The sequence below is a fragment of the Oreochromis niloticus genome, linkage group LG11 (assembly GCF_001858045.2).
Source record: "Oreochromis niloticus isolate F11D_XX linkage group LG11, O_niloticus_UMD_NMBU, whole genome shotgun sequence".
NCBI lineage: Eukaryota > Metazoa > Chordata > Actinopteri > Cichliformes > Cichlidae > Oreochromis > Oreochromis niloticus.
In genome coordinates this window covers 21,664,878-21,681,961 of record NC_031976.2, presented here as the reverse complement: position 1 = coordinate 21,681,961, position 17,084 = coordinate 21,664,878, and the positions used below count along the sequence as shown (strand labels likewise).

Sequence of the window (17,084 nt, the reverse complement as noted above, 5' to 3'; positions counted from 1 at the left end):
TGTTTCTTTTTGAAATATTGCACAGATTAAAGAAAGCAGTAATAAATATTTATAAAGATATCTTGGTCAAAAAACGGGAAATTAGAGGTCCTCAAGGTGTGTCCCATCTGGCACTGTGGATAGATAGAATCGGGCCACACACACGTGTTTATTGATGATGTGACTGCTGATAGAAGTGGAAAGATGTATTCTGAAGTGCTGCTCTGACTCATCCAAATGCTGGAAAACTGAACAGACAGCATTTCACAGGTAAAATGACTCAAAGCAAACTGCAAAAGGAACCCAAGAGATTCTCAAAGCAAAGAAATGAGATATTCTTCAAAGGCCAAGTCAGTCACCTGATCTCAACCTAACACAGCAGCTTTTAGTTACTGAACTCAAAGCTAAAGGCAGAGAGACCCACAAAGAAGCAGCACCTGAAGGCTAGTGGAGCATCTTCAAGGACGGCAAAGGAATTTCATCACATTAAAATACTAAAACAATCCACGAAGTTAAAATTATAGTTTGCTTGTGCAATTAAATTGCCTGAAAATGGGGGACTGAAAAAATGGGTGTAATTTCAAAGTAGTTAATGTAATACCTTTAAGTCCTGCGCAAAAACTTGAGTCTGCACAATCCTGAATATTACATTTAACATTGACTGTGGCAGTAGCCAGATGCAAAATTTATTACAGTATATTTTTTTATAATAAAAAAAATACTATTAATTATAACACAAAAAAATTAAGCAAGAGGGAGCTTATTTCATGCAGTGAACTGATATAAAATAAAGATTATACTGAACTATGAATCAGGATAAGTCACTTTAGTAAAGAATAAAAACCTGGAGCTGAAAACAAACACTATAAAATGCAAACCCATTGTAACTGAACAAACGTCCATCTCAAAGTACAATAAAACACTTTCATTTTAGACATTGTAACAATTTAATACAAAACCAAAACATATCTCTCTCATTTAAAATTTCATATACCTCTAGAGTATATTTATATATGTGTGTTTCTATGAGTGAGGGAAGAAAAAGAAAGAAACAAAACTGGATACAGAGTAACCAATGAGATTTTCATCAATAACGAAGACAACACAGTCACCAACAACATACCATCCTCTGGAAGATGAAGCCTGGGCATTATCTACATGAGTTTACATACAATGACATAATCTGTTATCATGAATGTGTGTATGCTACACACAGACAAGGGAAGATAACATCAGGGTCAACTTTAAACTCCACATCTTAAAACTTAAATCATCTTAGAAGCGCTGCCGTTCATTGCGAGACATTCTGCTAGAATGCAAAATCGCCAAAAAACAGACTCAGTCCAAGTCTAACAAACAACAGGACAGGACAAAACACTGTTAAAAAAATACACATACATGGACATTCTCACTGAATATCATACCAGTTTTATCTCAGCTGATTCCATTTTAATCCTGAATACCCTGATTAAACCATTAGTAAAATACCAGTCAGAGAACGGTTAATGGATAGATCAAGAGTTCAAACAATATAATACTTTGGAGACATTTCAATTAAAAATCACACATCTCCATTTCAAAACATTTAAAGGAAACATTTATAACAATGATAAAGAATGGCTTGAAAATTACACAATTCCTGCTTGTTAATTATTGCTGTGTGATTTTTTTTATTTAATATTTCTCTTATAAAATACGTACAAAAGCCTGTAATTAAAGGGTAATCAGGGTAGCAGAAAGAAGCAAATCAAGCAAGGCAGAAACCCAATAAGTTTGAGTTGATTATGATACTGTATGCATCCATTTTACAAACATTAACACATGTATACTGTATTTATGTCTACGTAGGCAACGAAAAATAGATTGTTTACATTTCAAATAGACTCCTTATAGGAAAAAAAACTGTATATAAGCCATTTTAAGGTGTGTTGAAGTACATCACAAAAAAATAACTTGCATGTTTCACAAAAAGGGGGAAAACAAATGAATTCACAGGGGAGGCCACCTTTGTACATGGAAAACTACTTGATAAAAATCTGTGCTATGGACAGTTCAGTCATGCGGAGACATGCTGTGGATAGGAAAGTGAGGTCAGCGTGCAACAGCTGATAATTGAGAAAGAAAAAAGGAAAAACTCCAAAGCTGTATATCCCTGCAATTTCCCAAGAGTTTAAATCAGTGACTGGAGTGATTAGTCTACGCGCCAAAGGCTAAAACAGCAAAACACACTCTTAAAAAATGCCTGAGAAAAACCATGAATATATTAGAATAAAAGGCCTTTGTGTGCGAGTGTGTGTTTACTTCCGTTTTCATTTCCATTTACCAGAGTTAGGAGGGTGTTTTGTGCAGTCTATTCAAGTGTGGTTGTGGGATTGTGCGTTTTTATATTTATATATATTTTTTATATATATATATATGAACATATATACTGTATATCACATATCTACAACATGGGTTGTTGAGCTTTGGGCAGTGCTAGCTAGAAAATTCTCTTACAATGGCGGTATATTGTTAAAATAATCTTTTAGTCAGTAGCAAATTCTTGATTTTTTCTCCCATTCCCCTGCATTCAACTTTATCCCTCCATCCTTAACTGTCTTGTAGCTGTGCAGTTGAAGCCATGCAAAGAAGGGGAAGAGCAGAAAGAACAGACGAGGAGAAGAGCTAAATATAAGAAACCGTGAGGGCAAAAATCAGGCAACACGACAGAAGTATTTCCAGGTCACTCGTTAAATGGCGTGTACATAGGAATCTCAAAGTCCTCGTTGTTGAAGTTGGCAGGCTGGTCCAACATAGATAACACATCCTGAGTCAAATAAAAGAAACAGATTTATTTAATGTGACATAGAATAGAAAAGTAAAACAACATCTAAAACTGAATAAGCTTGTGTCACTCACAGGAAACATGTCTTGCTGGTTGCCCTGCTCTGAATTACTCTGTGAATGCTGCTGGCCTTGCCACTGGGGCCACACTGCCTCTGCTGCTCGAGGAGGGAACTGTGCCCCAGACTGAGAGCCATCTGGGACAGGAGTGCAGAAGAGATTGAGGCTACAGACCAGTACAACTGCAGACAAAGAAGATGACGAAAAAAAGAAGAAGAAAACCCCACACACAACCTACCAAAACCGTTGTTGTTGAGGCTTGCATGAGCATTAATTTGCGAGTAGTTTGCGCCGCTGGTGGCAGTGGGAGCAGCACCTGTAGGCATGGGAGCAGCACCTGTTGGCATCTGGCCAAAAGTGTTGGTAGGGCCGCCTACAAACCCTCCCATGGGAGTAAATTGTGGTGACATGGTCTTTGCCGCCTGCGGAGCCACCTGCTGGGTAGAAAAGAAACAGATTTCTTCATTTACTAGCCCTTAGGTAGTATGATGTGATCAGTAACCAAGCAGGCACGTAAACATATTCCTGATAGTGGGGTTTTTTTTGTGAATATAAAATGACTAAAAATGCAATCAAACACAATCACACAATTTGGTTATACTAGTTCACCTGGTTATTAAATTGCAGTCTGGCTGCAGGTCCAGCCCCAGGCCACCCGCCTGCTGGGCCTCCATGGAGGGGGCTGGTCGTACTGGATTGGGTAACCTGCTGTGGGGCTACGTTCTGACGAGAAATCTGAGCCAAGATCTGTCCTGCTGAGGCTGAGTGGGTGGGCTGCGGCATCTGTGGATTCATATTGACTGGTCTATGGAGAAAAGTGACAACATGCATAGGGATAAAATCAGAGCAGAGGCCCAACATTCTGTCATAATCTCTGTGGAGACAGGTTTCAGATGTGTAAATGTTTTGGTGGCATCGTCTCGCTAATATTGTGATGCAAATACATTTGATGGACAATAATTCCTGATAACATCACTGCAGGTCAACATTTTACTGCTTCATTTCCACTTTTTGCCAGTGTTGGATTTGGCAAACAATTGTTTATTTTTTAAAGCTTCTCAAAGGGAAAGAAAACTTATATGCTGAGAGTCTGCAAAGGTTAGTGGCAAACATCATAAGAAGGCGTGCTAACCACAGAGGTTGCTGTTAAGGCTCTTTTCCACTAGCACCTGCTTGGCTCGACATCATTCCAATTGATTTTTAGGATTTTTTTTCCATTAGGAGATAGTACCCGGTACCAGGTATGATGCCATTGGATGGGGCATGAGAGTAAAACAAGAATAAAACTGGGCATTTTAAAAAAAAAAAAAAAAAAAAAAAAAAAAAAAAAAAACAGCAGCGAGGGACATGGCCACACATGCTTTTTGTCTCTCTTCTTTTATGTGGAGACTGACAAAACGCCACAGACCGAGCAGCATTTAAACCATTGCCTCCATGCCCTCCATTGTTGTGTTGCGTCTCATATAAATGACAGGACTTTCAGGTTGCCTTGCTATAACAACCACAATTGTAATGTGGTACTCAACTGTATTGGAAAACGACCAAAACGGAGAAGAGAAGAGTCGAGTAGGTGCAAAGGGAAAAGACGCATTAGTGACATCTTCTTGCATCTACTGCCGGTCATAAGCATTCCTCCTACTGTTTATGACACTCCCAACTCTCGGGAATACAGTGACTGATAATGCATTCGCACTAAAGGTAATTTTGCTAGTTTGATGATGGGATGAAACTGAATGAACGTTTAAAAATGTTAGAAAAGCTTTTCATGGTATTCCATCATCTGACTTTCTGATTGTAGTTTGGTTCGGTCTTGCTGTTGCAGGTACTGTATTCGTGCTGACCCGCTTCTCAGGCCATATATACACACAATACTTTGTTAGGATATGATATACAAGTTATCTTTTATGTTATGATTGATTCAGTGTGATTGGAAATCTACTAAATAAGACATGACAAACATTTACAACAACAACAACAAGAAAAATTGTAGCAAATTATATTTAAAGTCAGGAGAACAGGGAGTATAGCTACTTCAGTCCATGCTTTGAAGAGCAGATTTTGAAGGGACCTATAATCTTTGCCGGGCATCTTCTGCATCAACTTAAAGCTTTTATTACCCGATTTCCAGACACAGTGGAAGATTTACAACTTAGTAACTGAGAGTTTTTCTCCTTGCCTCCAGTTAGTAGATAATAAACATTTCAAAATTTTTACTACAGCAAGGTTCACAGCATTAACTTTACATCATCCCAAGGTGATAATAAAACCTAATTTAGTCCTATATCAACTAAACGAAGCTACAAAAGTGCTTGTTTATGGGGAAAATAGCTATGCACTCCTAAGTAACTGAAATTAAATGTCTAAAAGTAAATACATTCACAAGCGACAGCACACAAACACTGAGCAGCCCTCACAATGACTAAGGTACACATACGGACAGAGAGGAGTTGCTACCTGTATGCATCGCTGGAACGACCAGCAGCAAAGTTGTTGTTTGGGGCGTAGATCTGGGTGGATGGAGTAGGGGTGGAGGAAGGAAGGCCTTTGGTCTGATCTTGCCCTTGGAAAAGCGAAGGGTAGAGTTCTGGCTTCTCAATGCTCTTGCTGTGGTCCGGCCCTGCTGCAGTGACTGGCTGCACCTGCATCTGAAGCGCACACACACAACTGTAAACATTCTGGTGATCAATAATGAAAATAACTGATGCCTGCAGCGCTGGGCAAGTTAAAGGTCTGGTTTGTAACAGACCAGGTTCTGTTCACAGTAGCATGAGGACAACAAAAAACATTAAGGACGTTAAAACTGGCAAACATATCCCACATGATACAAACAGTATCAGTAAAACCAGCCAAATGTTATGACTGAACTGTTTTTCCTTTATATGTTCATATGTTGTCAATCTACACATGTTCAGTAAGTGAAGTGAATGACTGGCCGATGCTGCCAGTCTGTAAAACGTCCTTTAAGGCTGCACACTGAGGGCGATGTAAAAACTGCTGCTGCCAACACAAAAACAGCTGCTTGTGAACACGGACCATCTAATAAACATGTGTGTGTACCACTGTCGGTTGTGAATATTCTGTTGCCCTAGTAACCGCTACTGGCAGCTTTCCATGGTAATTACAGTTTAACTGACGCCACTGCTTCCACCATTTGGTCAGATCTAAGAACATGCAAATATTGACATGTTCTAGCTGCTCCCTGTGGATACTTTACTTCTAATTGCGATTGTGCAACTGCCACAGCCATTTTTTAAAATCCTGCAGTCAGTTTAGCTTTCACAGCTTTGGCACTAAATTGACTGGAAAACCTAAAAGTTATGAGGGACCCAGAACTGGAATCCAGTTTATTGCTACTGGTTGCTTTACTTTACCACCATTGGCTATCTTGCTTGTAGTTCACCTTATTTCTGATTCATAAATTGTGTTATGTTTTACCCATTGCTGTTTTCATAACCAAAGATTAAGAGGTTACATGATAACTAAATGAATTCCTTTTAGTTGTGAGCTTGAATGAAAATGGATCTAATTTATAAACAGGGGTATGAATTGCTAATGACAAAATAAGGAAACTGCACTGTGAAGAGCAGCAAACTTCCTCATATCTCACATGTCTATTAGACAACACTCCCGGGTTTAGACATGGCTCAGCCGTTAAAAAAAAAAAAGAAAAAAAAAAAAAGAGTGCAAGGCTTTTGTTTGGCGTATATGGAAAATCCAGCGCTTTTTGGGTGATTTCTGCCACTGGTGTTTCATGAGGTAGCCCATCTAATAAGAATGTCCCCAGTTTACTATCAATGCAATTCTTAATGGTTTCTGTAATCAATTATTTCCACTTGTCAGACACTGAAAATACACACAAACTTACTGAGACATATAGAAACTACACGCCCATCACCACATGCTGATGTGCTGCTTATATAGGTGGCTAGCTGATGATGTTGTAAGTACAAGAACAGCACAAGCAAATACGAACATTTTAAAGACTCTAATCATAAATATGGGATAAATAAATATTTTCTTTATCAGAAAAAAATATTAGATGTAGCAGACTAAATGCTGTGCCTCTCTTCAAACTCACTCCTACATGCTGCAGGTATCACTGCTACAATGGCAAACTTTACAAGAAAACCTTCCAAATTCACAGATCTAGCAGGTGATCTGCCTACAGACAGCTTTGACGTTTGCTTATTATTGATTCAGTTTTGCTCTTGTTTTGAAAAACAGATGACAGTGGATGGGAGCAGCTGCAAACATTGCTTTTCTTCTCACACCGTTGGTTAGATGAAGGATTTTTAATGTGACGTTCCACATATAGCAGTTTCACAGGTGAAATTATTGATGTGTTTTTTTCAATCAACTTGTCCAGTACATATATATATATATACTGTATATATATGGAGAGAGAGAGAGAGAGAGAGAGCACTGTCCTGCTCACTGCTGTCTTTTTACAACTAGGAGGCTAAAGCTCAGGCTAAATGCAAACAAACATCCTTGTAGCTTCTCAAAAAACAACAACAAAAAAAGAATGCAGCACATAACTGTCCTCAAACCTACGCAATTTCATTTGAGAAGTTCATATTCTCCCACTGCCCCCAATGTTTTCTCTGTAACATATCTGCACAATTCATGAGGGTCATGATTGATTAAAAAAAAAATCATTTCTGCAGAAAATGACTAAGTACTACAACAGAAAGCACTGCAGTTAATTCAACCAAGAATAGCAGGCAGTTGTAAGGAAGCTGTGATGATTCTACCAACATCCGGATGTGCTTTCCTGGAAAGCAAACAATCCATATCCTGCCACTGTTTCTATAAAAAGAAACCCAAAAGAAACAGGAAACGTATGTGCTTCAGTCAAGTGGTACAGTCGTGTTCCCTGACCTGTGGGTGGGTCATTGATCCGGGTTCATATGGACCATCTCGTCCTTCCAGGTCAGCCTGCTGCTGTTGTAGCTGTCTGAAAAAGCAGAAGAGAGAGTTTGTTATGTGAAGTCGGCCTAATATACCATAATTTTCACATACCCATGCTCTTCACTGTTGCATTAGAAATCCCAAACACCTGCTGACAAACTAGCACTCAGCCCACCACCGTCAACCACCATCCACCGTGGGAACACAAAAGGTGTCAGGAAAAGAATGTGAGCGTACATACAGCTAACATGCCACACCACCTATGCCAAAAGCTCACCTCTTTAAAGTATATTTAATACTCAGAATAATAAAAGAAAAATAAGACATGCTCCATTTTAGCACTGCTATTCATTACTACAGAAATGAAGAAAAGAAGAATCACCCAGAGTGGGAAAAGGACAAAAAAAACAGAAGGACTGTAGTTTGCTAGAAACAGCAGAAGTCTCCCATGAAGAAGCAGCCCCTGTTCTCCCAAGCAGGGAGAGGATAGGGAGGTCAGGCCTGGTCTCACCTGGTGGCCATCTGGCCCGGACTGAGCACTACAGGAGGACCACTTGGGCTGCTCTGACCCAGGGAAGGGGGCATCGAAGCCCCAGGGGAGGAGATGGGAGTGAGGGGGTCCTGAGTTGAGTTTCTACTGCCCCACAATCATTGGCGGGTGCAGAGGAGAAGTATTGGGAGAGAGTGATGAGTCTGTGGTTTATTAAAAGCGGCTGTGGTAGTTGTGGATGTAAGAGGAACTGTAACCGTTCACACAAAGGAATGTCTCACAGACACGGTGAAAAACATCAATACTTTCGTTATTTGCTGGATCTGATTGTGTAATCATGTCTGCTTGACTCACTTGACATTGACATTGGTGCAGATGACGTACTCGATCTCCTCCGAGAACGGGTTCTGGAAAGTGAAGGAGCTGGTTCGCATCCAGATAAATTCTCTCGACTTGGTGCGGAATCGAAACATCACTGACAGAACCTGACCCTTCAGCTTAATCACCTGTGGACACACACATCCAACAAGCCAAATATTCATACTGTGGTGTTTTCATAAGCAATGAGCGGAGGATTGCATGCACACAGAGAAACTGAGTGACTGGAAGATATCGGGTTACAAAGGTAATGGGACAACTGTGTCTACTGCTGAATCTGGTGGTGCAGAAAGAACATTTTCCCTTGCAGCAAATACAATCAGGCAAGTGCTCTTCAGTGGAAAATGGACGGTTTATACTTGTATGGTCAGTTTCAGTTTTAGTCTGACTTTGCACCATTAACTTTGAATGTTCTGAGATCTTATCTTCCATTTTTGCCACATTGCTCTTGCAGCAATGCCTTCCCCCATTTTGAGCCTCTGTCATCCACACACGGACATGTAAATTTAAATTTATGTAGTTAAGGAAATAAATTACCAAAATGCAAATCAACTTTCAAGAGAAATCTCTCTAACATCATCTAGGTTAAATAAACCGTGTTTCTCATATACAACCAAAGAAAACAAGGATCCAACTATTTAAAGTTAACATCCAAGTGGTTTTGGACAGGGCTAAAAGTTGCATGAAGTTTTCTGTTGCTCAAGATCATGCTGATCGCAGTTCATTTATACTATAAGATACTTTTATTAGCCTCATCGTGACTTTTGATTTCGTAAGGTTTTACGCCGGATTTCTTTCCTGATGTAAACTCAGAGGTATCTTGTGTCTCCAGCTGGAATTAAACCAGCAACCTTTTGCTTGCCAAGCAAATATCTAAACCAGTACGCAACAGAACCGTCAGCCATTTATTCATACCACAAATCTGAAAATGAACAACATCAAGCCATTTGGCATTACAAAGAATTATTGTTAAGTTATTCCTTAGCCTCATGTAGACATTCATCATGTCCACTTGCATGATGAAAGTCCAGGTGCAGCTTTTCTTTATGTGGTTAAAGAAAGTTTTTTTTAACTTAACTACAAACTGTGTTAGCGTGACTAAACACAGCTGAAAGCCTCAGACTGCAGCTCTTTCTCTTTCTTGCTAAGAAGCTGTCATCAGTTCCATTGAAATTACTACACTTTTAATGGCAAGCCAAACGTGAAGTGTGTGTGTGTCCATCTGTGTGTGTGTGTGTGTGTGTGTGTGTGTGTGTGTGTGTGTGTGTGTGTGTGAGAGTGAGAGAGCACGCGCAGGTGCACTCATGGTGAAAGCAGGGAAAGGGAAAAACAAGCAGTGACAACAGAATTCAGCAAATGAATCACTGACACTGCACTGAAGATGGCAATCATGTAGCAGCCACTGGTCGCTGAAGGGAAAAAATATGTATTCCTCGACTGGTTGACAAGTGATTGCTTGTTACTAATTGAGTGAAATTGGTTGTAAGGAGGTATACACCACTGCACGGACAACCTCCTTGCGATTATTTTGGTCACTAGCAGGCTGCAATAGTTGCCAGTGGTGTGCATGTTAAACACCAAGATGTTTGCAAACACTGTGGTGGTGAAACTGTCCTCCATGCAAACTAGGGGCAACCACGACAATCTGCTAGTGACAAAGCAATTACAGCCAGGTTCTTGGTGTAACACCCTCTTTCACCCATCATACATAATATGATTCCCAATCTCCTTCTCAAAGTCAGAAGTACAGTTTATAAATCTAACAGTGATACCCCATTGAGCTAGTACTCTGTATGAGCAGACACCCAAAGGCAAAATGCGTTTCATATTTGAATTGGAAAATGGTGGATCAATGCAACCACAAATACAAAACTCCAATGCTAAACCAAGTTCATGATATTAATAGTTTTTAATTCACCTGTTGAAAGCTGTCTCTTAGTAAGCCCTGGTCTTCAGGGTGGGCGAAGTCTAGGATATTCTTCCCCAATAAATCCTGCAACAAAAGAAAATGTGGTTACTCTACAGGACATGAAAACTAACTTCTGACAAAGACTTTCAGAGGAAATGCAATGCAACCCTGGCACTTTAGCCAGCTATGTTCACCTGGGGTTGATATCCGATAGCGGGCAAGCAGCGATGATCTACAAAAGTGAACATGCCCTGACAGTTGTGTCGGGAGATGAACTCCACAGGAACACTGATACTGTTCACATCTGTGTCACCAGGACAACAAGTAACCTGGAGAAGAGTCAAAAATAAAAGGCAATAAAAACCCAGAAACAAAAACTTAGATAATATCAAAGTTGCAATGAGCATGAGTAAGGTTAGATGTTTTACACTTTCAGTTTCAGATCAGTTTTTTTTCTAGGAAGAACAGAACAAAACGCAGAAGTTCTTAATTATATCAGGGTTTCACAATGACTTCAACTAACTAGTGCAAAATCACCTTCAGATAACACACTAATAAAAAGATCAAATGCAGCTTTTTCACCTCATAAATCTATCTTCCACCACTCGTACAGTTAATTTTATTTATGTTCTGAGGACTTGAGGATCAAAGGTTACTGCACTTTGATATCAGCGAAACATTTGCCCTTTTACTTGAGCTCACAGCAAAAGACATGGGACCACAACACATCCACTGTACCTGTAATCTCCCAATAGCAACTAGACAGTAGCGACTCCCCTGAGTATTGTCTGCTTCATCATCTGTTAATGACACTCCTGAAAAACAAAAGACAAAATGCAAAATATAAAGGATTAAAGTTTGTTTTTTTTTTTATATCTAGCTCTGTGATTTTAAGCATTGTAAAGAGGTCTTCTGCATATAATTAAGCAAATATAACAGATGCTCATGTATCTAAAGATTGAGAATGACTAGTTTTACCTGCAGGGGGCCAGGACTTGATGTATCCTGTGCAGTGCACCACTACATACTGTGGTTCCCCTTCCTTCGCTGCACCCAAACCATTTCTTAGGTTGAAGAAGTAAAGACAATGAAAATATGAATTTACAGCTGGTATATATTAGGTATGCTTCTTCTCTGCACAGTAAATTCAATACGATTGTATAAGAAGATCTTTTTGTTTTTGGTCACCTGTTTCTGTTCCTAAGAAACTGCAGTCTGTTCATTGACATTGGTTCCACTGGAGACGTGCCACACCTGCAAACAGAAACAGTCCACACCACGTGAAACTGTGCATTCTGCTACACATTTCAATACAATCATAAACTATATTATTAACTGTTAATCACCTCATTCTGCAGATGAATGATCGACGAGCTCCCATACTCATCCTCGCTGATGACTGTTGACTCTCCTTCTTCACCGTGCCTGTCTTTAAGTCCAACATCCTCCCTTTTGAGGACAAAGACAACACTGAACTGTGCTCACAAAATGAAGCACACATTTTCCCCCATCACTGTGAAACTGCTCCTAGTATGTGTTTATACCTGTGTTGTTATTCTCTGCAGTGGAGAGCTGCTCCTGAAGCTTGTCTTTGTCGTCTGGGTGGAGCTGATCATACAGGGAGGATCCGAGCCAGTCAGACTGTGACTGGTTGAGGACCGGGGTCAGGGAGTCAGAGACGTAAACAATGCGCCCCGTCTCGCATGACACCACAAACAGGAAGCCATCAGCAGCCTCCAGGATGAGATGCTTAAGCTCCTACAGACAGACAGCGAGCAGTGAAGGTCAAAGATCAGTCGTGCAGGTATCAATCTAAAGTATTTGTGAAAATGCAGAAAAGTGTTAGAAGTGTAAACACTTCTATGGGAAGAGTATACAGAAACATTGGCTACCTGGTTATTGGCTTGGTAGACTAGAAATCTGATGGTTTCATTTACGTATTTTACATCCAAACAGCCAATAAGTTTAAAAGTAAGAAAACATGGAGGCAAGAGAAACTGTTGAGCAGAAATCTAGTGGATGAGGTTAAACAATGTCCATGCTACCACTATATATGCATTTTAAAGCCATCAGAAACTATCAAACCATGATTGGCTTGCACTGTTATCTGTTTTACTTTGTGTTGCTTGAAGAATACTGAAAAATCTTGACTTGTGTCACATTCAGGTGAAAAAGTGCTCCTACTGGATATGAGCCCTGCAACCAGAACACAGCTGGCTAACCCCTGGAGCGTTTGTCCCTCAGATCCTATCAGCCATTTGTTTTACCTGTGTATATCTTAGTCTTTCATCTTGTCACCCCATTGTTGTATTCCAAACCATTGATGTTTCGGTCTCTGTTTAACCTTTACATGTAAATCTTAAGCCCCACTGATTGTTGTGTCTTCCTATCCCTTTGCGTATCGGTATTAATGCCATGCTTTTTCAGTGGTTCAGGGCCAGATTTCTAGTCCCACTCTCTGGGTTGGTAAGGCCACTAAATCCAGAAAACTTAAATAAAACACCACACAACTCTTGAAGTCATTTCTTCAACTATAATGATATCAGCAATATTTAAACATCTAGTCATCTAATCGTGCACATCCCTAGTTTCATCACTTGCATGCATACATTTCAGATGTGAACTTATACATTTCTAATTCACCCTTGATGAGATGACATAATGCACTGCAAAACAGTATTGTGAGTCTGTTGGTTTGCTTGCAGCGCAGAGATGACAAAAGTTTTACTTTTCAACTGACAGCCAATCAAATCCAATTCTACCACTGACAGCAGTGTGGAAGCTGATGCAGCATGCCACTTAGCTTTAAAATGTAAGAGATCATCACTTTGGTGAATACAATATGGTTAGTATTTTACAATGAAATTCGTCAGAAACACCACCTACAGACAATCCTAAATTCACACACCCACATTTAAGTGCTAGCACAACATACACAAGTTCTGCATGATATACAGGTGTACAAGGCATATTAATAGTTGGGTTTTTGAACAATTAACAAATTAAACAAGTGTCTAAATGAAAGATGGTTAAAATTAAAACAAACATAACCTTTGACATCACTAATTTTAAACTTTACTGACTACCTAATAAGGAGAGTTACTGAAAGTAGAAGCTAACCAACAGCCACAACGTGAGAAAACAAGCATGTTTAAAAAGGTGTTACTTTCAGTCTTCTTTACTTCTATTGATCTCAGTGTTACACAGTGTGAGGTTAACTGTCACTGTGAAACCTTTATATTAACAACTCTTACATAAGTAATACTGTCACATAGTCACTGGTATTGCCTTCCCTGAATAGAAAGGGTTTTTTAAATTTTAGCAGGCATTTCAAATCTGACCTTCCTTCCGTTTCTCATACCTGGTCAGTGAGAAATGAAGGTTTGTAGGACCCATCTGCATTGGTATTGCCACTTCCTCTAAGTGACTTCATATGGGAAACTGCCATTCGCAGGATGGTTAGTTTATCTGGTTTCCGCGCTAGTGCACTGCAGGTGGGTACCATGTCAGATAATTCTGTGATGTAAGCGGTCATCTTATTACGCCTCCGCCTTTCAATCTCGCTGTGGTTCTCCCTGGAGTGAGGAAACGAAGGAGGAAGAGGTGGAGAGGAGGGATCGAGATGGGGGAAACAGATGGGCGGGTGGACAACATGAGTATAGTTTAGAGTTTATGTCGCAATGTAAAGATGCCAATCGGGAAGAAGTGGGAGTGCAAGAAGGTGAAACATGTAATGATCGCATCAAACAATAACGTGAAGTCAATGATCTAAAAAAAAAAAAAAAAAATGAACGTGAGAAAGCAAAAGAGTTTGGTCTTTCAAGGCCAGTTTGTGTGATAAAAGAGAGCAAGTGCCGAAAGAGAAAGACCCTTCAGTTAACCTGAGAGGGGAGAGGGGGACAAAACAGACAGAAAGGATAGTTGCTGAAGAGGAAGGGGTTACTGGAGTGAGAAAAATCCTTAACTTACACAGTGTAGCAGTTAGTGACACATAACATAGTGGTGGGTTGAAAGGGGAAACCAGTCACTTTGGGAAAATAAGCAAAACATTCTGAAGGCACCAAAACAGACGCAAAGCAGCAAAATATACTGGTAATTTTGTGCTGTTGAAACAATAATGTGCTGGTATCCCAGCGGGACAGGAAAGTATTTGATCAGTGCATTCAATATCAATATGAATACAAGCAGGAGAGGGAGCCTTCCACAGTGGTACAAGCCATACCTGGCTAGTTTCTCCTTATCTGCAAAACTCTGATCGTCTTCCAAAAACCTGGAAATGAAACCAACCCACTAAAAAAAAACAGGCTCAAAGTCACTACCGAAACAAAAAGAAGTGCAGGATGACCTCTCCCCTCCCAAAAAAAAAAGGAAAAAAAAAGAAAAGAAAAAAGCTGAAGCGGGGAGACAGGCATGGGGGTAGCTCCTGCATCTATATTAATGCTCTGCTATATTTCCTTCCTATATGTCCATTCCTCTAAATTCATCCTCCTACCTGGCAAAGCGCTCTTTGTCATTGCTGGAGCCTCCTGTGTCATCATCAAACCTAAAGAGAAGGAAGAGAACCAGATAGATTTTTACTATAATGCAGCCAGTTTAAACCTTCGATGTCCAGCATAACTCACACAAACATACCTGCTTATCTTGCCTTCATCAACATCATCAAAGTCTGGCCTGCGTGAGAAGAGAAGAAACAAGAGAATCTGACACAGTTTCACACATTTTTTCCCACCAGAATTTTCAACCACGACGATCAGAAACAAAAGTCAGCCAGTCAGCAAATGTGCATAGCACAATATGGATACATCAGCACAAAAATGAACAGTACCCCTCTCTCTCTCATATATACACACACACTTACGCAGCTCGTCTTTTGTTGCTCCCTTTTGGTACAACAGCCCCGCCACTTGTTTGGGTCCCACTGGCCCCCATACCCAGATCTGGGTCTTGTAACTCTATCAATAACACAGGGCAACACAGAGGCGCAATAAACAAGATGACAAGTGATTTCCTATTGTGCCTGAAGCACTAAAAAACAAACTCAACCACCGCCAGGAGTCTGTAATCGGAGCTCAAAATAACATCAACGTACATGTGTTTGATTTCAAGGCCACAACATAGAAAATTAACCTCATCTGCTCTTGGTTCGTCTTCGTTACGATTCTGGGCTAACCTCAAAGCTACATGTAGCATACAGATACAATCTTGTGCACAGAATTGTCCGAAAACGAAACATTTGAACAGCGTCAGCCTATTGTAACTTGACAGTCTGCTCAACTCAGATTTGGCTTTTCAGCGTAACTGTTTTAGTGGTGCAAAATATGAAAGGAGGGCCACAATAACCGTTAACTCCTGTGCGCTAGTTAGCATGTTTGTGCAATAACAAGTCTAGCCATGCTACGGAGCTAAGTTAGCCGACGCTGTCACGCTATCATTGGGAAAGTGTCCGCTTAAAGCTCCGCTCAAGAAATCCCTCATAACCGGTTAACAGCTGCAGTGTGGGGTATGACTAAAACGTCACTGCGGCTTAAAGTTGACCTTACCTGCATTTGAAGAAGACATCTCTGTGTGGAATAACATAAACAAAAACTTCAGCTTCACCAAAAAAAAAAAAAAAAAAAAAAAATCCTCAAATACCCCGCCCCTCCCCCTTGCCCGTTCGCTAGGTAGCTAAATGCTAACTAGTATCTTGCTGATTTCCTCACTTTCTCGCCCTTTTTCCTTTTGCGTTCATGCAGGCCCTCGAACCATGACAAACACTAGTCCAGGTGACTCATATAATTTTAATCATAAAAAAAATAACAGGTTCGCCTCCTCAGTGCCCGTCTCCCTCTTTTCACTCCGTTTAAACCCCCCGTCAACTTAAGATGGCGTTTCTCGCTAGCAGGGCTAAAGCTACCGTGTAAACGATACCAATGAAGTCACTACCTCAAACCCTGCTGGCAGCGGAGGGAACTGCAGCTCCACCGCTTTCCATGACAGAGGTGCATGATGCAAATGTGACGGGGTTTTAGTGCATAACCAGTTTGACTGAAACTCGTGGTTCACACTAACGCCTACAATATTTTACTGCACGGCTGTGAGTAGGAATCCTCTCTCCTGCTCCTCAAGGTGGCAAATTTAACAACTTGAAGGACGTGAAATAGTCCAGAAATGCTTAGATCAAAGAATTAAACGGCGTGTGTATACCCTGCTACCTGTTTCTAAATGTTGGATAGTTTGTTTAGTGCTTGGAACTTGTCCTTCTTTTTGCTTCCTTAAGGGGGGTCACCAAAGAAGATGATCTGCCTCCTTCTCACCTTTTTCCAGGTATACTCTGTCTTATCAGACATCTTCATCTCCTCCATCACTACATCCACGAATCTTCTCCGTGGTCTTCATCTTTTTCGCAGCCTTTCTTAACCTGAGCTGTTTCTCTGGTACTACTGTTTTATGTGTGACACAATAATGTAAAATATGGATACACTGCTAATCAAATGAAAGTGCTAACCCGGTCAGGCTGTTTTTTGAGCAGCAGCACCGCATTTATAGTTATAC

The 17,084-nt window shown here is 40.3% G+C and overlaps 1 protein-coding gene across 4 annotated transcripts; it reads right to left on the bottom strand.

Annotated features, from left to right (window-relative positions):
- Positions 1-907: 907 nt before the first annotated feature.
- On the bottom strand, positions 908-16,459 carry arnt (aryl hydrocarbon receptor nuclear translocator). 4 transcript variants are annotated; one of them, XM_013274807.3, is made up of 20 exons: positions 16,091-16,459; positions 15,409-15,502; positions 15,183-15,221; positions 15,043-15,093; positions 13,912-14,125; positions 12,095-12,308; positions 11,897-11,999; positions 11,739-11,804; positions 11,529-11,614; positions 11,289-11,365; positions 10,745-10,879; positions 10,560-10,634; positions 8,618-8,769; positions 8,285-8,410; positions 7,744-7,819; positions 5,317-5,507; positions 3,472-3,667; positions 3,101-3,296; positions 2,878-2,999; positions 908-2,785 (listed from the first exon to the last, which is right to left on the bottom strand). In XM_013274807.3, exons 1-20 carry the CDS (start codon positions 16,125-16,127, stop codon positions 2,702-2,704), a joined length of 2,334 nt encoding a protein of 777 aa, XP_013130261.1. In that variant the 5' UTR covers positions 16,128-16,459; the 3' UTR covers positions 908-2,701. The 4 variants fall into 4 exon arrangements, with proteins under 4 accessions (XP_013130261.1, XP_013130259.1, XP_013130260.1 ...); XM_013274805.3 differs by having other exon boundaries at positions 3,101-3,299; positions 16,091-16,458; XM_013274806.3 differs by having other exon boundaries at positions 3,101-3,299; positions 8,285-8,407; positions 16,091-16,458.
- Between the last annotated feature and the right edge of the window lie 625 nt (positions 16,460-17,084).

Coding starts and splice junctions, on each gene's coding strand:
- arnt (XM_013274805.3), bottom strand. CDS start 16,127: ATGTTATTCCACACAGAGATGTCTTCTTCAAATGCAG. Junction 14,126..15,042: donor GACAAAGAGCGCTTTGCCAG/GTAGGAGGATGA, acceptor TCCTCACTCCAG/GGAGAACCACAGCGAGATTG. Junction 12,309..13,911: donor CTTCATTTCTCACTGACCAG/GTATGAGAAACG, acceptor GTCTGTCTGTAG/GAGCTTAAGCATCTCATCCT.